General features: G+C 38.2%; 5 protein-coding genes across 7 annotated transcripts; 3 read left to right on the plus strand and 2 right to left on the minus strand.

Annotated features, from left to right (window-relative positions):
- The first annotated feature begins 2,839 nt into the window (after positions 1-2,839).
- tmem222a (transmembrane protein 222a) lies at positions 2,840-7,329 on the plus strand. The gene is made up of 6 exons (XM_087778772.1): positions 2,840-2,993; positions 3,136-3,220; positions 4,404-4,435; positions 4,527-4,623; positions 4,696-4,826; positions 6,874-7,329. The coding sequence occupies exons 1-6, from the start codon at positions 2,875-2,877 to the stop codon at positions 6,959-6,961; spliced, it is 552 nt and encodes a 183-aa protein (XP_087634898.1). The 5' UTR covers positions 2,840-2,874; the 3' UTR covers positions 6,962-7,329.
- On the plus strand, positions 7,146-11,908 carry LOC148062899 (trophoblast glycoprotein-like). 2 transcript variants are annotated; one of them, XM_087778770.1, is made up of 3 exons: positions 7,146-7,217; positions 8,711-9,050; positions 10,076-11,908. In XM_087778770.1, the coding sequence occupies exons 1-3, from the start codon at positions 7,172-7,174 to the stop codon at positions 11,043-11,045; spliced, it is 1,356 nt and encodes a 451-aa protein (XP_087634896.1). In that variant the 5' UTR covers positions 7,146-7,171; the 3' UTR covers positions 11,046-11,908. The 2 variants fall into 2 exon arrangements, with proteins under 2 accessions (XP_087634896.1, XP_087634897.1); XM_087778771.1 differs by lacking the exon at positions 7,146-7,217 and having other exon boundaries at positions 8,472-9,050.
- Positions 11,909-13,034: 1,126 nt separating this feature from the next.
- On the plus strand, positions 13,035-18,054 carry kdf1a (keratinocyte differentiation factor 1a). 2 transcript variants are annotated; one of them, XM_087813242.1, is made up of 5 exons: positions 13,035-13,070; positions 13,240-13,341; positions 13,512-14,536; positions 14,605-14,679; positions 17,673-18,054. In XM_087813242.1, exons 3-5 carry the CDS (start codon positions 13,531-13,533, stop codon positions 17,747-17,749), a joined length of 1,158 nt encoding a protein of 385 aa, XP_087669368.1. In that variant the 5' UTR covers positions 13,035-13,070; positions 13,240-13,341; positions 13,512-13,530; the 3' UTR covers positions 17,750-18,054. The 2 variants fall into 2 exon arrangements, with proteins under 2 accessions (XP_087669368.1, XP_087669369.1); XM_087813243.1 differs by lacking the exon at positions 13,035-13,070 and having other exon boundaries at positions 13,077-13,341.
- On the minus strand, positions 15,898-17,643 carry LOC148062901 (uncharacterized). The gene is made up of 4 exons (XM_087779053.1): positions 17,633-17,643; positions 17,083-17,512; positions 16,591-17,031; positions 15,898-16,512 (listed from the first exon to the last, which is right to left on the minus strand). Exons 1-4 carry the CDS (start codon positions 17,641-17,643, stop codon positions 16,159-16,161), a joined length of 1,236 nt encoding a protein of 411 aa, XP_087635179.1. The 3' UTR covers positions 15,898-16,158.
- A 1,529-nt stretch (positions 18,055-19,583) lies between the features above and the next one.
- nr0b2a (nuclear receptor subfamily 0, group B, member 2a) lies at positions 19,584-21,167 on the minus strand. Its single transcript, XM_087813244.1, has 2 exons — positions 20,654-21,167; positions 19,584-19,884 (listed from the first exon to the last, which is right to left on the minus strand). The coding sequence occupies exons 1-2, from the start codon at positions 21,165-21,167 to the stop codon at positions 19,643-19,645; spliced, it is 756 nt and encodes a 251-aa protein (XP_087669370.1). The 3' UTR covers positions 19,584-19,642.
- Positions 21,168-22,101: the final 934 nt, after the last annotated feature.

Consider the following 22,101-nt stretch of genomic DNA (forward strand, 5'->3'; position numbering starts at 1 on the left):
CAGAGTGTTCCCAAGCCAGAGTGTTCCCAAGCCAGAGTGTTCCCAAGCCAGAGTGTTCCCAAGCCAGAGTGTTCCCAAGCCAGAGTGTTCCCTAGCCAGAGTGACGAGTATTTTTACATCATCTTCTGCTGGCTCTACGGTAATGAAGGAGGTTCAACATAGACCAGTCAAAGTCAGTCACACAGGGGAACATTTTAGCTTCTGAGATGTTCACACAACCATCCAGTGTCGTAGAATGACATAGGAGTGAAAAAAAAAAATTTGTTGTTTTTTTTAGATTATTGAACTAAAATAAAATAAATAAATGTAGTTTTTTTATTAATTCAACCTTTATTTGGAAAGAAAAAATCCATATGATGGAACAAAACATTTTTTTTATATACATATTTGTAGATAACTAAATAAAAACGGTTTATTATATACTGTATTTTAAATTAATTCACTTTAAATTCATCTATTATCAATTAAAAATGTCGAGTTATTGTATTTCTATTTATTGAACAGCTATAGGTTGAGGGACAATATTATAATTAAACAAAACATCTTGATTATTCTTTATTTTTCCAAACGTTTTTTTTACGTTATTAAATGAAAAATAATGTTAAAACATAAAAGTCTCAGATGGGTTTTATTTTATATTTTTATATTCATTTTTGATGTCCTCTGCTCACATGCTACATGTTCTTGCTAGCATCGCTAGCATGTTAGCAGGAGCTACAGCCTTAGCCACTAGTGAAGCTGAAATATGTTTTATTATTATATTGAGGGCGTTAAGATGGACGACGAGATGTTTTGTTCGATGGTACCGATCTTTTAGTAACCCACTGTTTACGATTTTTGACAACCATTTTTAGATTATTAAATAAAAATAGTTAAAAATAAAAGACAACTCTCAGATGAGACGTATTTTAGGGAAATATATCTATACGGTTGAACAAAATATCTTGTTGTCTATCCTATATTTTCTATTTAAAAAAAAAAAACGATAATTGTTTGATAAATGTCAACGCTCAGATGATTAAATAAAATGTATATATTTAAAAATGTGTAATTGTTACATTGTAACTATTATTTTTTAAATAACGGCTTTAAAGCTGTTGGATTTAGTGTATCCTCTTGTCCTCAGTCATCGCCAGGATCATATAATGTCCATATATGGATGGATTGATGAAAAGAGAGTTTTGTACTATCCTATACTTTTTAATTTTTAAAATAATATTTTTTAATATGAAAGTTGACACTCAGATGATTCAAATTTTAAAATATTATTTATTAAAAAATATATATATAATTGTGAAACTGTTATTATTATTATTTTTAATTCAACCTTTATTGTGGAAAAAAATGTTCTATGAAATTGAACAAAACATCTCATTACTCTTTATTTTACATAAATCTTTTTATATAATTCAACTAAAATAAAGTATATTGTATGTATATATTGAGGTGTAGTTCTTGGAGGACGTGTGTTGAAGAACACGAGGATCAATACGAGGTACAGTATGTTGCAACAGTAACTAGGCCGGCAAGATGGACGGCAGGTGAAGCAACGCCGTGAACTTTCTGCCTTCCTGCTCATGAATCAGTGTCGGCTCTGCTGTCGGCTTTTGCTGACTATTAGGCAACAAACGTGGTCACAGTACATCACCATTAGAATCTCCAGGATGGTGTCGTGTTGTAATGAGGTGACCCAGCTAGCAAGGTCACAGCGTGAGGTTCACTGTTTCCTGCTGATGTCTGACGGAATTGTCAAAAAATACAGTTTTTTTTTCTTCATATCGATGATTAAGTATCTTTCTGTTCCTTTGTTACCTCATCAGTATCTCACAATATTATTATTACATGATCTATTCATGTGTTATTACCATGTTATACTAATGTGATGATCAATACTCTTAGTAACTCTTTTAAAGAAGTAACTTAGAACATATATATTTGTAAGCTTTTATTATTATTTGTACTTTTATTGCAGAAGAAAATATCAACTAAACAAAACCTCATTATTATCTTTTATTATTCATAATAATACACTCGTAAAATTTACACGCAACGGACAAAGTCAGATGTATTTTCTTAATAATATACATATTTAAAATATTGTGGTTTGTCAAATTTAGAACAAGTTTAATTTGGAACACATCTAATGTGTAAACTATTTTTGGACTATTACAATATTTTAAATAAAGGTCAAAGCTCAAATGAGTTGTATTCATATTTAAATAATTGTATAAAATTATATTTTGTAATTTATTATAACTTGAAGGTTATTTCATGATAAAGTTGCTTATTTTTTCAGCTTTTATTGTGAGATTTAATCAAATTAAAATCTTTTTGCATTTTCTTTATTTTTAATAAACAATTTTTTTAACTTCATTTTTTTTAAATAAAGGTAAAAGCTCAGATGAGCTGTGTTTTATATTTATAATTTATAAAAATTACAAACAACGAACAAAGTCAGATGTTTTTTATTAATGATATACATATTGAAAATAATGTGGTTTGTCAAATTTAGAACAAGTTTAATTCGGAACACATCTAATGTGCAACAACAGACACATTTTTCACATAGAAATATTGTAGTTTTTGTACATTCTTAAGTACAATAAACGTGTTTTAAGGGTTAGATGAAGTTTAAAACCAAAATGTTTCAATTCTATTTCATTTATAGTGTTTCATAACAAATTTATCTCAAGTAAAAGCTCAATTATTGTTAGTTCTTCATCATGAAATGCAACATTAAAGTCCACTTTAATATGAAATACTTTAATATTATCAAAGTATAGGTGTCAAGACTCGCGTCAATACGATTGACAGGTGATGCGTTCAGGGACGCGTCTGTCTCCGGACGCTCCTCCACACGTCACTCGGGCAGTGATGGCGGAGGAGAAGGACGTCGACATCATGATCAACTATCACCGGGACTTTGTCAAACACGAGCGGAAGACCAGTCGCTATCCTTTCTGTGTGGTCTGGACGCCCATCCCGCTGCTGTCGTAAGACATGCTACATGTTGTGCTAGCGCCGCTAGCATGTTAGCTACAGCGTTAGCCACCACTGAAGCTAACATACGTTTTTTAAATTCAATTAAACTGAAAATATAAATGTTTTTAATGCTGGATGTTGTTGTTTGTTTAGGTGGGTTCTGCCCTTCATCGGTCACATGGGAATCTGCACGTCTTCAGGGGTTATTCGAGATTTTGCAGGATCTTATTATGTTTCTGTGAGTATTTTTATTACACTTTTAACACTTTATGTCACTTTAACTTTACATTAAATTAAACAATTAATTATCATTTCGACGATTTTATAAAATAACAGACTGAACATCTATATAATTGAACTAAAACACAAATATTTAAACAATATTGCTTTTATTTTTAATAAACGTTATAGTTTCTTCTATTAAAACACATTAATTTACCTTTAGGTTTTACATGGAAAGAAAATAAATTAGTTATTGCTGTATTATTATTAAGATGATTAATAATTAATAAACATAACTCTGAGTCTCTAAAGATTATTTTCATCCAAAAATAGGATATAGGAGTGAAAATAAAGTATAAGATTATTATATTAAATTAATTTCAGGTAAATGCTCATATGAGTTGTTAGAATTTTATTAAATTATTAAACTTCTTTTTTTTTTTTATTATTCATCACTTAAAGAGTAATATATATATATATATATATATATATATATATATATATATATATATATATATTGTGATAAAAAGATATATACGATTGAACAAAAAATCTTGTTGTCTATCCTTTATATATTTATTTATTAAAAACACTTTTAAATAAAGGTCAACGCTCAGATGAGCTGTATTTTATATAGAATATAACATTTTAATAATATATTGCTTTTTGAATTTATTATCACTTAAGTTTATTTAATGGTAAAGTTATTTTATTTTTCTCCAACTTTTATTGTGAAAATTAAACTAAATACAATCTTGTTGTATATCCTTTATTTTAAATAAACTAATTCTAGACTATATAATTTTTTTAATAAAGGTCAAAGCTCAATTACATTTATATTCATAAATTTTTAAAATATTTTGTGATTTATTTTCACTTGAATAACTGTAACATTAAATATATAATTTGTTCTTTATTATTATTCTTTTTTTTTTACATTTATTGGGAAAATCTATATAATTGGAAAAAAATAACCTTTATTTTCAATTAAGTATATTAAATTATTATATAATTATCTCTCAAGTGGCTTGTATTTAACATTTTTACATTCATTTGTTATCACTTTAAATATTTAATTGTGAAGTTATATATTTTTAATGCAACTTTTATTTTGAAAAAAGATGCGATTAAACATTCTAATCATTAATTCTTCATAATCATAGAAAGAAAAATGATACATTCTTTAATTGTCTTTCCAGGAGGACAACATGGGCTTCGGCAGACCAACAAAGTAAACAACAAGATACTTTTATATTCAACTAGATGTTATTATTTTTGTCTAAAATAACCAAACATTTGTGTGGATCATCAACTTCCTGCAGATACTGGAAGCTGGACGTGGACAAAGTGTTTGGAAACGGAGCCGTCACCTGGGACAAGGCCGTCCACGACGCCTCGGAAGAATACAAGTGCAGACCAGTAGGTCCACGATAACGCTCCAGATGTGTCGTTGAATAACAACTGAGTAACGACCGTCTCGTCTCCTGCCAGCATAACCTGTGCATGGACAACTGTCACTCTCACGTGGCCATGGCTCTCAACCTCATGTGCTACGACAACTGCTCGTCCTGGAACATGGTGAAGCTGTGTGCGCTCGCGCTCGTGCACGGGAGGCACGTCAGGTAAGATGGTGACGAGAATGATGACCAACTTCATATCGTATCGTATCATATCGCATCGTATCGTACCATTTATTGCATCGTATCGTATCGTATCGTATCGCATCGTATCGTACCGTATCATATTGTATCGTATCGTATCATATCATATATCGTATCGTATCGTATCATATTGTATCGTATCGTATCGTATCGTATCATTTATTGTATCGTATCGTATCATATCGCATCGTATCATATCGTATCGTATCATTTATTGTATCGTATCGTATCGTATCATATCGCATCGTATCATATCATATATCATATCGTATCATATCATTTATTGTATCGTATCGTATATCGTATCATATCATATCGTATCGTATCATTTATTGTATCGTATTGTATCTCATCGTACGTATCATGTATCGTATCGTATCGTATCATATATTGTATCGTATCGTTTCGTATCATATATTGTATCGTATCGTATATCGTACCGTATCGTACCATATATCGTATCATATATCGTATCGTATCATATATTGTATTGTATCGTATCGTATCATATATCGTATCGTATCGTATCATATATCGTATCGTATCATATATAGTATCGTATCATATATTGTGTCATATATCGTATCGTATCATGTATCGTATCGTATCGTATCATATATCGTATTGTATCATATATCGTATCGTATCATATATAGTATTGCATCGTATCATGTATCGTATCATGTATTGTATCGTATCATATATCGTATCGTATCAGATATCGTATTGTATCATATATCGTATCGTATCGTATCATGTCGCATCGTATCATATCGTATCGTATCGTATCGTATCGTATCGTATCGTATCGTATCGTATCGTATCATGGCTCTAGTTACCGGCAGCCAGGTGTATCCTGATCTGAGCGACATCAGAGAGGAGCTGCCGGCGGGTCGTGATATCACCAAATCAATAATAAATCCACCTCCTTGTACACACACACATAACACTATATAAATGACGCTAACAACTTAGCTCGTTAGCATACGGTGAAGACGGACAGGTTTGTTTGGAAGTTCACGATCTTATAAGAAAACAACTGAGACGAGATGAAAAGTTCTTACAATATGTTGCTTTAACAAAGGAGGTTGAAAGAGACGAGTGACTGGATCACTAGTGTTTGACTAGATCATAAGTTAGTATTAGTTTTGTGTATATACTGACGCGTCGTCATAGCAACCGAGCCTAGCAAGCTGCGCCGCACAGTTCACAGACAGACGGAGACGTAAACAACAACCAGACATAGAAGTACAAATTGAAAACTTTATAGAACTTGACACTGATTTTTCAAAGTTCGCATTTAAGAAATGCTTGATTTATACTATGAAAAATGATAAATTATCACATGTTTACGATGCATATCACACGTGCCATTATCGCGATATCCATAGTTTTTCGATATATCGTGCAGCCTCTAGTCCGGTGTCGTTATTATACCAACATTTTTATATAGAATTTTAAAGACTTTGAATTAAACTTAAATTAAATCTTGTGAAAAACATATTCTTGGATTATTGGAATATTAAAATTTCGTATTTTTTTTAAATTAATTTATTCAAATTTTAATTCTTAGACAAGTAATAAAATGCTTAACATTTCAATACAAAAATACAAAGTTTCTACATGTTCAATGAAACCATCAATATTGTGGTATACTCCAGTACTTCTTGTACTAGTATTTGTACTAGCGGTAGCGTCCCGCGAGCGGCGTCTTCTCCACATGCGTCCGACCGCCGCACAAAGGATCCGGAGACATATGGCCCGGAGAAGCCCCTCATTATTCTCAGCTGACCCACATACAGGGACTTGCGTCACACCCGGTGCTGCCTCGGCAGATGCTGTCCCTCGGTTCCACCAGCAGGGGAGTCCATAATTCATCTCTGACAGAACTACCCTCCGTGTCACCGCCGGAGGTCACCTTCTCGCTGGGGCTCCCCGCACGGCGAAGGACCGCGTCCTTGTCCGTCCGTTCGCCGCCGCACACTAACCACCGGCTCTCGTCCCGCAGCTGGGGCGCCGTCCTCAAGACCTGGCTGCCCTTCGCCATGCTGTCCGGAGCCCTCGCCATGTTCGTGGTCACCGTCAACCTGCCCTGAGACCTTCTTCTTCTCCTCCTTCTTGTCTATTAAACCTTCTCCACTCCAGCTTCTGTTTCTCTTCTGTGGCTTCGACCGATGGCTTCCTCCTGCATTTTTCATCATCTGCCTGTAATGTACCTTCCAGAGATGAAGGATTGGATCGTTGGATCCATGAGCCGTGAGAGGAGGCGTCAATAACTTGTCAGCCAGAGACGACACTCGCTAAACATGATGAAAGATGCAGGCGGAATAATGTGGGAAATAGGATTTCTTGGTATAATTTAATGATTTTTTGACATTATTTAGTGTTTTCTTGATGTAATGAATGTTTTCTGGATATAATTTAATGATTTCTTTTATGTAATTAAAAGTTTTCTTGATATAAACAAATGATTTCTTCATATAATTTAACATTTCCTTAATATAATTTAACGTTTTGTTGATATCATTTTATGTTTACTTTATATCATTTTATGTTTTCTTTATATAATTTAACGTTTCTTTATATCATTTAAGGTTTTCTTTATCAAATTTAATGTTTTCTTGATATAATTTAATGTTTTCTTGATATCATTTAATGATTTCTTAATATAATTTAACGTTTTCTTGATATAATTTAATAACTTCTTATATAATTCAAAGCTTTCTTTATATAATTTAATGTTTTCTTGATATAATACATTTTTTTCTTGATATCATTTATTGTTTTCTTTATATAATTTAACGTTTTCTTGATATGTTTTAATGTTTTCTTTATATAATTTAAAGTTTTCTTTTTATAATTTAATGTTTTCTTAAGTAATTTAATGTTTTCTTTATATAATTAATTTAAACAACAATTAATTTAAACATATAACTATGTAGAAGAGTTTGTTGAATTATTCAAACACATTATAATTGTGTACATATAATAAAGTGATGATAAAGTGCAGCTTTAAATAGATTCTCCATCTGCGGCTTCAGAATATTTAATGGTTGAATTAAACATTTTAATTGTTGAAACTCTCAATTTCTTTATGAAATTTGAGTTAAATTTGAGTTATTTTCTTAATAATTTAATTAAATAATTTCTATATTAAATTTTGAATTTGTTTGATTGTTAAAAAAACAAACATTCAAACAATTAAAATATTTTTACACAGTTTGATATTTAATTCCAATAATTCAAAATATTTTTTCTGTATTCAATATTGTTTTTAAATAAAATGTAAAAATGCATTTTCTTTTTAGAATGAAGGAATAAGAAAACGTCTATTCAGTTTTATTTAATTCTATTATTGAAATGTTGATTCATAATTAAATTTCATTATTTCTATATTGAACTATTTGTTTGTTTTCAATGAAAAATTTAAATTCAATTATTTGTATATTGAATGTTAAATCAAAAATTCAAATATTTTCAAATGAATGAATATTTTCAGACATTAAAGTTCTATATTCTAATCACAATTCAATGTCAAATATAATAATAATAATAATAATAATAATAATAATAATAGTGTGACCAGACTTGATGACTATAATAATTCAACTTTTCAATCAGATATTATTGAATTTAATTTATCAATAAAAAATGTTTTCAACCTTGTGATATAGAAATGATCAAATTCAATAATAACAAAAATAGATTCAAAATCATAGGTTAAATACAACCTGATGTCACTGCTAGTCATTAGCACATCACCGGCCTCTGTCCCTTTAAGGGAGTCGCTCACTTTTTCCTCCAGCAGCAGATTCCGCCCGATACGAACGAGCGTTGATCTCCAGAGTCTTCATTCCACTGGAGGAGCGACACGGGAGAACATCATCCCTGCAGCCTCTGGTCCGTCCTCACCCGGCGTCCTTCAGAGATGCGTGTCCATGAGCTGCTGCTGCTGCTGCTGCTGCTTCCTGCTCTGAGCCGGACTTCTGCGTGTCCTGCCGGGTGCGAGTGTTTCCTGGTCACCCGGACGGTCAAGTGCGTCTCCAGGAATCTGCTGGCGCTCCCGCGAGGCGTTCCGGCGTTCGCTCGCACTCTCGTCGTCACCGGGAATGATGTCAGCCGGGTCGGGCCGGAGTCCCTGGACCAGCTGGAGAACATCACCAACCTCCTCCTCGGCAACAATAGGTGAGTCGTGCAGGTGTGTAGTTGTGTTGTGTTGAAACTTTCAATCTTTTGTTGAAATGTTGCTTTTTATTAAACATTGAATATTGTTTTAAATAATTAAATCATTTATTTATTTAAAGGTTGAATTATTGTTTTCTAATCATTGAATTGAATTTTTTTTTTTTTAATTAACACATACAGTTTGATGTAAATAATTCAAAGATAGTTTCTCAAATTTAAATATTTTTCAATTGATATTGAACTGAAGATTGTTGTTATACTGGAGGCACCAGACGATGTCGCGTGATTGGCTGAAGGTTCGATCAAGTATCTCTTTTGGTATTGAATTAAAAAATACTACAAATTAAAAAAAGATGAACTTATTATATTATTGTTATTATTAGAATCAATGTATCAAACTGTATGTGTAAAAGAATAATTTTGAATCTAATTATTTAAAAATAACAAATCCATACATTCAGGGATACCACAAACACATTTGTTTTCTAGCCTTCTTGTAACCTTGACCCTGAGATAATACAAGGGATTCCACAAACACGTTTGTTTTCCAGCCTTTGGGTCACTTTGATCCAGAGACAACAGAAAGGATACCACAAACATATTTCTTTTTCGGGCCTTCGGGTCACCTTGACCCTGAGACAACACAAGGGATACCATAAACACATTTGTTTTCCAGCCTTTGGGTCACTTTGACCCAGAGACAAACAAAAGGATACCACAAACATATTTCTTTTTCGGGCCTTCGGGTCACCTTGACCCTGAGACAACACAAGGGATACCATAAACACATTTGTTTTCCAGCCTTTGGGTCACTTTGACCCAGAGACAAACAAACGGATACCACAAACATATTTGCGTCCGACCTTTTGGTTTACCTTGACCCAGAGACAACACAAGGGATACCACAAACATATTCGTTTCTGACCTTTCGGGTCACATTGACCCAGAGACAACACAGGGGTTAAGGCGTTGTGTTGTAAATGCTGTGATTGTTTTGTCGTCACAAAGGTGTGTTTTTGTTGCAGCGTGACAGAACTGACCTCACGCAGCTTCTCCGCTCTGGTCAACCTCCGGCTGCTGGACCTCAGTGGGAACCATCTGGCTCTGATCCACCCAGAAGCCCTCAGCATTCCAGGAAGTCCTCTGCAGGAGCTGAACCTGAGCCGGGCTCTGTACAACGTCACCTCCCTGACGGACCTGACCACGGCCCTGCGCTGGGGCGACCTCCGGGGGCTCCTCCGCCTCGACCTGTCCGGGAACCGCCTGGCTCTGCTCCCGCCCGGGATGTTCTCCCACCTGCCGGACCTGCAGCAGCTCGTCCTCACCAACAACTCCCTGGTGGTGGTCTACGCCGGGACCTTCTCCGGGGTGAACCACCTGCAGATCCTGGACCTGAGGTGGAACAGCTTCAGGACGCTGAGGCAGGAGGACCTGGAGGAGCTGGAGAAGCTGGGGAACATCCAGATCCTTCTGGGGAACAACCCGTTCTCCTGCTCCTGCGACAGCCAGGACTTAGTGGCCTGGTTGAATCAGACCCGAGCTCAGGTGGACCTGGAGGCGGTGAGATGCGCGTCTCCCTCCTCGCTCTTCAACTCCAGACTGAAGGGACTCGGACCCCCCAGCTTGGGTTGCCTGGTCCAGGTCCTGCCCGAGCTGCACAACATCTCCCTGCAGACCTCCTACGTCTTCCTGGGTCTGGTGCTGGGATTCGTGGGGATGGTCTTTCTCTTTGTGCTCTACCTGAACCGCAAAGGCATGAAGAACTGGATTAACGAGACGAGGGAGGCGTGCCACGACGTCCTGGAGGGGTACCACTACAGGTACGAGATCGACTCGGACCCTCGGCTGGGCCAGATCTCGGCGCAGAACGGCGGCGGCGGCGCCAGAGCGGCGGCGCATCTACAGCCGTCTCTGAGCCGGCAGCTGCCCAGTGACACGTGCATCGTCCAGACCGACGTCAAGCAGGTCATGACCTCTTCGCCTCGGAACCTTTGAGCAAACGCCGGAGCTGAAGATAGGAAGTAGTTCTAGTATTTATCAGAATGTTTATGGTTGGATCTCAAATGTTGAAAACTTTTTTATTGTAAATGTTTTTAAGCATTGAATTTTATACTTTCTATGTTGAAAGTTTCAATTTGTTTTAAACGTATTTTCAAAACAAATACATTTTATTTTACACATACAGTTTGATATTCTAATCACAATTATATGAATTATTTTTTCTAAATTCAATATTTTTTAATCCGTAGCCTTTTAAATTCAATATAAAATGTAATAGTAACACCAGATAATACGGTTGCTTTGGAAGCGCTTCTTATAATCACATGACCATCTGCGCGTCGCCTGATTGGCCGAGAGTTTGCTGAAGTAGCTCGGTGCTCTTTTGCTTTTGTCTGTTGAAACTATTTTTCCAACATTTTTTATATTGAATTCAAAATTTTACAAGTTAAAAAAAATATTAAATTTAGAAAATTTATTTTTTAATAATTATAGGTTGGATATATTGTAATTCTATCTGTAAAAATACTCATTCATTTAAAAAATATAGAATTTGGAAATTCAATTATTGAATCTTTCAAGATAGAAATTATTAAAGTATATCTTCAAAAGAATAATTCAATGCTTAAAATTTTTTTTAAGTTTCAACATTTGAATTATTCAATATTCTGTAGTCACTGATATTCTTTCATATATTACGTCTTTTTATGATAAAAGTGCCTTTTGCATCCCAGGGCACTGAAGCGTTTTATTTCACGATGTCGTGTCATATTCCATTACGTTCTACTTCATTTATCGTAGATATAATTCTCCAGTACGTTCACTAGTGTGTCTTCAACGTGATTGCATCATCAGGTATTTAAAAACACAATAATTGTATTTACACCTATTTCAAATAAAACTTTCATGTATTTAACTGTCGTGGTTGTTTTTGAAGCGGAGTGTGTTTTCTCTGCGGGGGGAAGTCGTCCGAGTGTTTCGAGCCAAAGAGTGTGTGATTAAGTGTTTCACGGAGGGAGAAATAGGGCAGAATGAAAGATATTGTTCGGAAATAACACCTGCTGGCTCTGCAGCTGTTCCTGTCAGACCTACTTGTTTTCATTTGTTGAGCAAGGACAGAAAGTGAGCCCGAAAAAAGTACAATTAGAACCGTATCCATCACGTGTGCGCTTGTTTTGAACTGTTTTAAACGCGGTTTAGGCTTTTAGTTCACGATTTAAGGTTGAAGTTCACATATTTGTAGCGTGTTTTATCCATTATTGTTTAAAAATAAATGTTAATTCAAATGCATGTGCGGCATAAACAATATTACTGTCAAATATATATATATTTAACTTAAAAACGAATAAGAAATAAGCTAAATTAATTATAAGTATTGCCTAATAAGTATTCAGCATATATCAGAACGTCTCTGCGACAGAATTAAAATGTTTTTTTTATTTATTTATGTCAGTTTACCGGGAGCTTTTAGAAAAGCCTTAATCTGAATAATTTTTACTTATTAATCCTAAAATAAGATAAGAAAGAAAAATATACAACCACATAATATAAAATTAATGAATATTATCCACACAGGCCTTATAGTTTTTATTTATATGTTTATTTGTAGTTTTTTTTATATTATTATTTTAATCTTCGTCTACTTAGATGTGTCATGTATTTAATTTATTATTTAATTTAAGTAGGTGTGACGTCAGTTAAACACACTTTATAAAAGTGCAATTTACAACATTTAAACAATTAAATCCAATCGATCAAATAAATGGAAAAAAAAAAACATAGATTATTTTTAAAATAATACATACTTTAATATTAAATTTAAAAATACTTCGGAAAATCTTTTTTTTTAATAAAACAGATTATCGGTTTAATCCTAAATCACTTAATTTCCTACCAAGAGTAAAAGTCGGTTGTTTTCATCATCCACGGTGTCGTCTTCTTCTACGCCTTTTTATCCGCCCCGCGTGACGTCACCATCTACCTGTATGTGGGTGTCGGAGCCGCAGTGAGCAGGAGCCGCAGGTAAAAGCCAAACATTAGCAGAATCTCGGCTTAAGCTTCACTCGAAACACGCTCCGTAGCAGAGAAACCTCGAAAGATATCTTAGTAAAGATAGTTTGTGTCTGTGGTTGATGCTCTTAAGTCGAGCCGGAAGTCGTTTTTCACAAGACTTTTCTCTTTCTGTTTGAAGCGCTTGTCGAGGAAAAGTTTTCCTCTCCGGGAACTTCCGCAGTTTCTTCTGGAAAACCCCCCAAAAAAGGCCAAAACGAGCAGGAGTGATTCTTCTTATGCCGTGAGTGTGAAGTTGTGTTGAGTAACGCGTTGGTTCTGGATCCGTGTGTTTGTGTGTTTGCTGCAAACATCCAAGTTAAACACGCTATAGGGCGCGACCATGAGGAGCAACGATCGCCTCCTTCCCTGATCCTCCTCCATGTCAAGGTCTCCCCTCTCTCTCTCCTTCAGGTTCCAGGCTTTCTGAGCCATGCCTGGCCACAACTCGGGGGGTCCGCAGGCGTCCCGCCACCACAAGCACCACAGCGCCGGCTCCAGGGCGGCCAAGTACGCTCAGACCCGGACCATATCCAGGGACACGGCGACGAGCCAGGACTCGTACCAGGACCAGCACCACCACCAGCATGAGCACAAGCAGGAGCGCAGCAGGGGTCACCCTCGGAACGGCGCCGGGCGAGGGTCGGAGACCATCGGCTTCATCCCCGGGTCGGCCGACAGCGCGCCCGCCGGCAGACACGCCTGCGGCTCCTGCGCGTCCATGGGATGGAGCGGCTGCAAAGCCCTCATCTGCTGCGTGCTGACCTGTGGATTTTACGGCAGCAAAGAGCCCTGCCTGCCCGTCAACGAGACCTCCACTGACCACCCCCCCAAAGCCACCGTGGAGACCCACCCTCCGAACGGTATGTCGGTCAGCAACCCCACCTGTGGCGTCCCGCTAGAGCCCACAAAAGCCTACCACGGGTCCAAGTTGCCCACCAGCGACAGCTTCCGCTACCCGGACGTCCGCATCGCCGGTCAGACGGTACGGTACCCCGTGACGGCGCCCAGACGGAACCGTACCCCGGGTCGAGGGGAAACCCACCGGCCCGTCAGCAACACCAGCCTGTTGTCGCGCGAGGACTACGACCTTGACGACTTGAGCGACACGGGCACGGACATTGACTCGCTCATCACCAAGAAGCTGCTGGAGCTGTACGCCCTGCACCAGATCGACCAGCTGGCCAAGTGCACCTCGGACTCGTCCTTCTCGCGCAAGACCAACGAGATCAGCGAGCTCATCTACAGCATCGCCCAGGACTACAACCTGGAGGAGCAGGAGGCCGAGTGCAAGCTGGTGCACGGCGTGATCCGCATCAGCACCCGCAAGGGCAAGAGGAACAAGAGCCATACGCCCGCCGGACCGAGGCCCAACGGGCGCAGCGACGGGACGCTACCGGACAGCGGCAACGAGACCATGACCTTCATGAGCAGCGACTGTAAGATCCGCCGACTCCTCAGTACCTTTTTTTAGAAAGAGTGAACGCAGAATTGTCTCTCCTCGCAGTTCCTGAGGTCAAGGTGTCGGAGCGGACGCCGTCGGACGAGCTGGCCAGGAAGATGAGGCAGTACAGCGGTAGAAGTGAGTATCGTCTGCATACAGTGTTATTTGGAGCAGCAACCTTCACTTTCTTTTAATGTGCTTCAGCCTTTTTCATCTGTTACTACCTCTGCCAAGAGAGGTGGAGGTCACCGGTCGCACCCGCACGTTGTTGACAAAATGTCTGAAAAACTGCTTAAGTGAATAAAACATAAATTTAAAATATTTTTTGTTTATAAGTAGAATTAATTCCATTTTCTTGGAGACTAAAGATGTAGCGTTTAACTGCTGATGGGGGGAAAAAAAAACTTTGAAAAAACTCTTGAATCATGAAAATCTTCTTTGTGACTGTGGTGACAAAATTTTGCGTTTATTTTAATTCGATTTATAAAACGCAAAAAGGAACTAATTGGTGACGATAAGTCTCCAGAACGGGTTCTGATGGTCGAGGGTTCAAGTCCCAAAAAAAATGTTTTGTGTCATTTGAAGAAGACGCTGATTGGTTTGTTGACAAAATAACTCAAAAAATTGATTTATTTAATATAATTGTAAATGTATACGTTGCTGCTCGGACCAAAAACTTTTTAGAATTAAAAAAAACAAACATTTATGCTAATGTTGTCCAGTTAAATAGTTTTTTAAGAAAATATTTTTTAAATTAAGAATGTGACTTCAATAAATAAATAAAAATGCTGCCATTAAAAAAAAAAAGAAGAAGAAAGTTGATTCAATCAAAAAACAGTCAAAAACACAAAAATGTATTTGGTTCTCGTGGTTAAGAGTTCAAGTCTAATTCATAAAACGTTTTTTGAAAGTTTTATATTCAAAAGTGCAAAGTAGTTCAGTCACAGAACTCGTTCACTTGATTATTTCTCCAGTCGTTTGAAATGACCTCCTTGGCAGAGGTATGTGCCCCCTCTGTGCTTTTCTGTACTTTTGTTTTTGTGGGATCATATGAGGATTCATTGACCGTCATGAAAGATTTCAGTATATATTTATTTATATTATTGTTTTCTTATAGTAAATACAATGTCTATGGGTAAAATTTATTTAATTTTTTGACAGTAAGGATTTTTTTTTAAATCAATGTGTTGCTATAGTAAACATGACCGATTAAATTAGTATATATTTTTTATTTTAATTATTTTTATATTAATTTTTGTCTGGTAAAATGTATTTAATTTGGGGAATCTGAAGATATATACATTTTATTAAATTAATCTAATGCTAAACTAAACATAATAAAATGTATGAAAAATGTTACATAAATATTAATATTTTTTCCTTTATTGATGTATTTTGTGAGATACTTTTAATATTGATTGCAGGCATTAATAATAATTGAGATCTATAGACAGTGATGGTCAAAAAAGATGAAATCAATATATAGATATTTATACAGAAAGTGTTTATTCTTATTATTGTATTAAATGTATTTATTTTTTAATGGTGAAATATAATTTTGAGATTTATTACAGTATTTAAAAAAATAAATCTTAAGGGCTTAATTATGTAAAGAATTCAAAGTTTCCAATGACTGGACTGAGAATTGATCTCCTCCTCCTCCCCGTTCACCTCCTCGTTCTCCTTGTTCTCCTCCTCGTTCACCTCCTCGTTCTCGTTGTTCTCCTCCTCGTTCACCTCCTCCTCGTTCACCTCCTCCTCCTCCTCGTCCACCTCCTCCTCCTCCTCGTCCAACTTCTCCTCCTCGTTCACCTCGTTCTCCTCCTCGTTCACCTTCTCCTCGTTCACCTCCTCGTTCTCCTTGTTCTCCTCCTCGTCCACCTTCTCCTCCTCCTCGTTCACCTCCTCCTCCTCCTCGTTCTCCACCTCCTCCTCCTCGTTCACCTCCTCCTCTTCCTCGTCCACCTTCTCCTCCTCGTTCACCTTCTCCTCGTTCACCTCCTCCTAATTCTCCTCATCCTCCTTCTCCTCCTCCACCTCCTCCTCCTCGTTCTCCTCCTCCTCGTCCACCTTCTCCTCCTCCACCTCCTCCTCCTGGTTCACCACCTCCTCCTCTTCCTCCTCCTCCTCGTTCACCTCCTCTTCCTCCTCCTCCTTGTTCACCACCTCCTCCTCCTCCTCCTCGTTCACCTCCTCTTCCTCCTCCTCCTCGTTCACCACCTCCTCCTCCTCGTTCACCTCCTCGTCCTCCTTCACCTCCTCCTCGTTCTCCTCGTCCACCTTCTCCTCCTCCACCTCCTCCTCCTCGTCTACCTTCTCCCCCTCCACCTCCTCCTCCTCGTTCACCTCCTCTTCCTCCTCCTCCTCCTCGTTCACCACCTCCTCCTCCTCGTTCACCTCCTCGTCCTCCTTCACCTCCTCCTCGTTCTCCTCCTCCACCTTCTCCTCCTCCACCTCCTCCTCCTCGTTCACCTCCTCTTCCTCCTCCTCCTCGTTCACCTCCTCGTCCTCCTTCACCTCCTCCTCGTTCTCCTTGTCCACCTCCTCCTCCTCGTTCTCCTCCTCCTCCTCGTCTACCTTCTCCCCCTCCACCTCCTCCTCCTCGTTCACCACCTCCTCCTCCTCGTTCACCTCCTCGTCCTCCTTCACCTCCTCCTCGTTCTCCTCGTCCACCTTCTCCTCCTCCACCTCCTCCTCCTCGTTCTCCTCCTCCTCCTCCTCCTCGTCTACCTTCTCCCCCTCCACCTCCTCCTCCTCGTTCACCACCTCCTCCTCCTCCTCCTCGTTCACCTCCTCTTCCTCCTCCTCCTCCTCCTCGTTCACCTCCTCCTCCTCCTCGTTCACCTCCTCTTCCTCCTCCTCCTCGTTCACCTCCTCTTCCTCCTCCTCCTCGTTCACCACCTCCTCCTCCTCCACCTCCTCCTCCTCCTCCTCCTCTGTGTGACCCTCATTAAATAAATCCTCAATAACACTTCATTATGTCGCTCCAGCTTCAGACTCCGGTTACAGTTTTTAATCGTCAGGTTTCTTGTTACGACGTCTTTGAAACACAATGTGTGGATTTTTAAGCCTTGAATCCGATTGTGTTTGCGAGGCTTTCATCGAGATGTTTGTGTTCCTCCTCCTCTCAGTGTACTCCTCCGGCAGCGCCACGGTCTACTCCCCGTACACGGAGACGGACTCCTCCGGCGCTCCTCTGCTGCTCTGAGGGCCTCATGTTACACTTGGAGCTGCTAATGTTTGGGGGTTTCTGTGTTTGTTTCTCAAAACCTGTGGATCTTCAACATCATCTCCGCACAGACGCCATTTTATTATCGTTTTTGTTTTGTTGTCGGTTCGACACCGTCGTCCTCCATGAGCTTCTTCGCCTCCAGACTCACGTTCGGACCTGGAAAAGGATTCCTGTCGTTTTAAGCCATATTTGTTGTACATATTGTGTTACTTTCCTGAGGTTGTTCAACCAGTTTGTGGCGATTTCCCACATTTTCTAAATAAACGCTGAGTCATATTTTTACCAAAGCGAGGCCGGCGTTCCTTCCTTCGAGTCCTCGCAGGGTCAACGTGTCGCACCAGACGAGTCGCCCGCGGCGCTGAAGCAGAACCCGTTCGTCAGGTTCTGGTAAAAAGGAAATAAAATCCTGGGGTTTGTCTTTGGAAGAGAAGATGGCCGTGAAGAACATGATTTATCTGTGTTTTAGTCGCGTTCTGCAACAAAAACATTTAAAAAAAAGTATCATTTATTATTAAATTAATCAAGACTTTCATGCAACATTTAAAAAATAACCATTTTTAAATGTATTTTCTCAGATTTTAAAACATTGTGACTCACTCACAAGTGGTTGTTAAACGTGTGTGTGTGTGTTGTTGCTGGTGTGTGTGTGTGTGTGTGTGTGTGTGTCACCCCGTATCCTCTGGCTCTCTGCCCCATTCCTGTTTTACCTGTATGAGCTGTCACGTGACTCACGTAAAGACCGTTTCACAACTCTTCCTGCCACGAAGTCTGCTGCTGTAAAAATATAACTTCGTAAAAACTTTATTTATTCCAAGTGTTAATATCTACCTTTTTTTTTTAATAACACAAACGATCGTTACTGAGGATTAAACTTCCGCTTTCAGCCAGTAGAGGGAGCCAGATCATGGATTTACCTGATATGAAATAATGTTTTAAATCTAGTTGTTTAACGTTTTTTTTTTTTAAATACAGTTGTATTTTGGGGGGAAAAGTGATGGACGAGGGCGGTTGTTTCAAGAAGGCAAAAAAGCCGATGTTTTGGAATAAATGATCCATTAAAAAAAAGAGAGACGGAAACAAAAAGGGGTCAAAAATAGGTCGCGGGCGCTTAAACAACATGCATATAAAAACTATCGCAACATAAACGAACCATTAAACCATCTTTATTATGTATGTTTCGACTCTGTGTAGTTTAATGACGCCATTTTCTCTTGTGCTTTTAGGATGAAAAGCCTAAATATGAGAAAACGTATTAAATAAATAACATTTTACTAGAAATAAACTGAAAATACTGTCGTGAAAAATGTCATAACATACAACATAACATTATGTGATTATATAACTTGATTTTATAGATATTTTAGTTATTGTCAATAAAAATAAACAAATATGTAAAGACATTCCACTTATACAAAATAAATGTGTATTTATAAACAGTCTAATGATTGAAAGGAACTTTGTTACAAATTATTTGGTGTTTCTTTAAGTATGTGGAAGAAAGTTGATATTCGTTTATTGATTATTGTGTTGTTTTTTATGTTTTTTTTATAGCAGGAAACCTTTGTTTACCTGTCAGGATGATCTCCTTGTGATCACATTTATCATTTCAAAACAGAAAACTGCCTCATAGACCAAACAGTAGAACAGAAGATCTGCATAGTTTGCACCTTATTTTCATTTTCTCTCCATTTTCCAGCTTCTTATTCACAGTTTAATAATGTCTTACTGTTATCAACACACACAACAAGAATGAAAGCAGAGGTTCAGGTATAAAAAAATAGATTTATTCAAATATGTAAATAGATATAAAAGCAACATGGTTTCTTCAGTGGGCAGCAGCAGTTGAGAGTCAGTGAGGAGCTCCAGGTTCTACCTGCAGAAGAGCATGTCCACCAGCAGCTCCGGCAGCTCGGCCTGACCTATGACGGGCCTGAACAACAGTTCCGTGACCAGGCCGGGCGTGATGCTCTGCAGCGTGGACGCCGTCAGGAGGATGCTGGCGAAGCGGTCCCGCTGACCCGGGTGCAGGATCTGCACCACCTGGCTGAGGGCGTGCTGAGCCTCCTGCTGTAGACCCTCCACGAAGAGAGACGCCTTCAGCTCCGGGACGTCTGGAGAACATGACGAGGAACATCTTTAGAACTACTGAACATCAGTGTCATCAGAATATTTGTGTGTTTTTTAAGCTTCTACTTATTTATTAAAATCATTTAATAGTTTTTATATTGAAAGGTTGACCATTATCTTTATTGAATAATTCAATAATTTGTTTGTTTAAAAGTCATGTTTTTAATTATTTCTTTAAATGGAAAGGTTTTTTTTTTTAGTTTTTTTTACATAGAGTTTTTATTTCTAATTCCAATAATTCACAAATTATTTTTCCAAACGTAATATTTTTTAACGTGTAGCCTTTTAAATTCAATATAAAAATGTACATAAAATAGTTGAACCAGACACAAAAAAAAGAGCCAATCATGTGACGCGCAGGCGATCACGTGACCAAGTAGCTCATTGGATTGGAATTATATACCAGCATTTTTATTGAATATATATATTGAATTTAAATGGCTACAAATTCAAAAATATTGAATTTTGAAATTTCACTTTTGAATATTACGAATGAGAATATCAAACTCTATGGGTAAAATTAATTGATGTTAAAAAATATGCAATTTTGAAAATTTCAATTATTCAAAAATAACCTTTCAATCAACAACTGATTGAATTCAACGACTCAATAAAAACAAATTCAACATTAAAATATAAAAATGATTTAATTCAAATAATCAACACATAATTAAATGCTTAAAAAACGAAATTTTCAAAATTTTTCAACGAGATTTTCAACATTTAAAACGTAAAATACTGATCTCCTCATACCTGGATTAAAGATTGTGGTTCCCTTCAGGTAGGCGTACTCCTTTGGACTCAAGTCAAGGCTCCAGAACTTCCTCAGACAGGACTTGAGTCTGCTGACCCCGGCCATGGTGGGCTGCTCCCTCCCGGCCCCCTGACCCCCGTGCTGCTGGAGCAGGATCTTCTTCAACATGCTGTCGGCCGGCACGTCCGTGACCTCGAAGTCCACGCGCTCCTGGGCCAGACCCAGGATGAAGAGCGGCGCCCAGCAGCTCCTGAGCAGGGACAGCTGGTCCTGGGGCGGCAGCTGGTTGAAAGCCGGCAAGTTCCTCATGAAGTGGATGGTCTTGACCAGGACGGCCGAGGAGGCCCTGCAGATCTCCGAGGTCTTCTTCAGGCAGACGGTGCGCCGGAGCTCGCAGTTGCATCGGTGCGGCGGCGACGTGTAGCCGCGGCTGTCCGGCCGGTTCAGGATGTTGAAGAGGATCGGGTTCAGGACCCGGTCCTGGCCGGGCGGACACTTGCACCTGATATCCATGACCGACGGACTGCCGGCCTCACCTGGAGTCGCCTCCTTTTATAGGCCGGCCCGGCTGGACCTTGACTTGTCAATAGAGGGGGGAAAACAGTGCCGCGCCGTGCCAGGTGACTTACGGAACCTCCCTGGGAAACTGATAAGCTTTTCTCAATGGAGCTGGTGAAGTCATCCAGAGGGTGAGGCCTTATCTCGGCGCCCGGTGTCATTAACCCGGGCCGTACCAAGAACCGCAGAGGTGATCAGCCTCACACACACCTGCACAGGTGGAGGCGCGTCACACAAGACTCCCGGTGACAACTGATGATAGTTTTGATAACATTATAGTCACTGAACTACTACTAGTTTCTAGTTGTGTTGCATAATAAGTGATACTTTGTTAAGAAAAATACAATCAATACAATTATTATTTACATTTTCTGAAACTTTTTCGCATGAACAAGATCATGAAGCACATTTTCAAACTAGTGAAACATATTTTTTAACTATTGAAAGACATTAACAAACTCCAAAACAAACATACAAACTATAGACACACATTTACAAACTATAGAATCACATTAACAAACTATTGAAACACATGTACAGACTATAGAAACACATGTACAGACTATAGAAACACATTTTCAAACTATAGATTCACATTTGCAAACTATTGGAATACATTTACATATTCTGAAAAAAACTAAAAAACTATTGAAATACATAACAAACTATTGAAACACATTTACAAACTATATAAACACATTTACAAACTATATAAACACATTTTCAAACAATAGAAACTAATTTACAGACTATTGAAACCATGTACAAACTATGGGAACACATTTACAAACTATTGAAATACATTTACAAACTATTGAAATGCATTTACAACTATAGAAACACATTTTCAAACAATATAAACTAATTTACAGACTATTGTAACACATGT

Source organism: Callionymus lyra, chromosome 17, assembly GCF_982586985.1.
Source record: "Callionymus lyra chromosome 17, fCalLyr1.hap1.1, whole genome shotgun sequence".
Taxonomy (NCBI): domain Eukaryota; kingdom Metazoa; phylum Chordata; class Actinopteri; order Syngnathiformes; family Callionymidae; genus Callionymus; species Callionymus lyra.

Coding starts and splice junctions, on each gene's coding strand:
- kdf1a (XM_087813242.1), top strand. CDS start 13,531: ATGCCTGGCCACAACTCGGGGGGTCCGCAGGCGTCCCGCCACCACAAG. Junction 14,537..14,604: donor GACCTTCATGAGCAGCGACT/GTAAGATCCGCC, acceptor CTCTCCTCGCAG/TTCCTGAGGTCAAGGTGTCG. Junction 14,680..17,672: donor GAGGCAGTACAGCGGTAGAA/GTGAGTATCGTC, acceptor TCCTCCTCTCAG/TGTACTCCTCCGGCAGCGCC.
- LOC148062899 (XM_087778770.1), top strand. CDS start 7,172: ATGATGAAAGATGCAGGCGGAATAATGTGGGAAATAGGATTTCTTG. Junction 7,218..8,710: donor GTGGGAAATAGGATTTCTTG/GTATAATTTAAT, acceptor GTTGATCTCCAG/AGTCTTCATTCCACTGGAGG. Junction 9,051..10,075: donor CTCCTCCTCGGCAACAATAG/GTGAGTCGTGCA, acceptor TTTTTGTTGCAG/CGTGACAGAACTGACCTCAC.
- LOC148062901 (XM_087779053.1), bottom strand. Junction 17,032..17,082: donor AGGAGAACGAGGAGGAGGAG/GTGGACAAGGAG, acceptor GAGGTGAACGAG/GAGGAGGAGGAAGAGGAGGT. Junction 16,513..16,590: donor TGGACGAGGAGGAGGAGAAC/GAGGAGGAGGAG, acceptor GTGAACGAGGAG/GAGAAGGTGGACGAGGAAGA.
- nr0b2a (XM_087813244.1), bottom strand. CDS start 21,167: ATGGATATCAGGTGCAAGTGTCCGCCCGGCCAGGACCGGGTCCTGAAC. Junction 19,885..20,653: donor AACCACAATCTTTAATCCAG/GTATGAGGAGAT, acceptor CATGTTCTCCAG/ACGTCCCGGAGCTGAAGGCG.
- tmem222a (XM_087778772.1), top strand. CDS start 2,875: ATGGCGGAGGAGAAGGACGTCGACATCATGATCAACTATCACCGGGAC. Junction 3,221..4,403: donor CAGGATCTTATTATGTTTCT/GTGAGTATTTTT, acceptor TTGTCTTTCCAG/GAGGACAACATGGGCTTCGG. Junction 4,436..4,526: donor GGCTTCGGCAGACCAACAAA/GTAAACAACAAG, acceptor AACTTCCTGCAG/ATACTGGAAGCTGGACGTGG.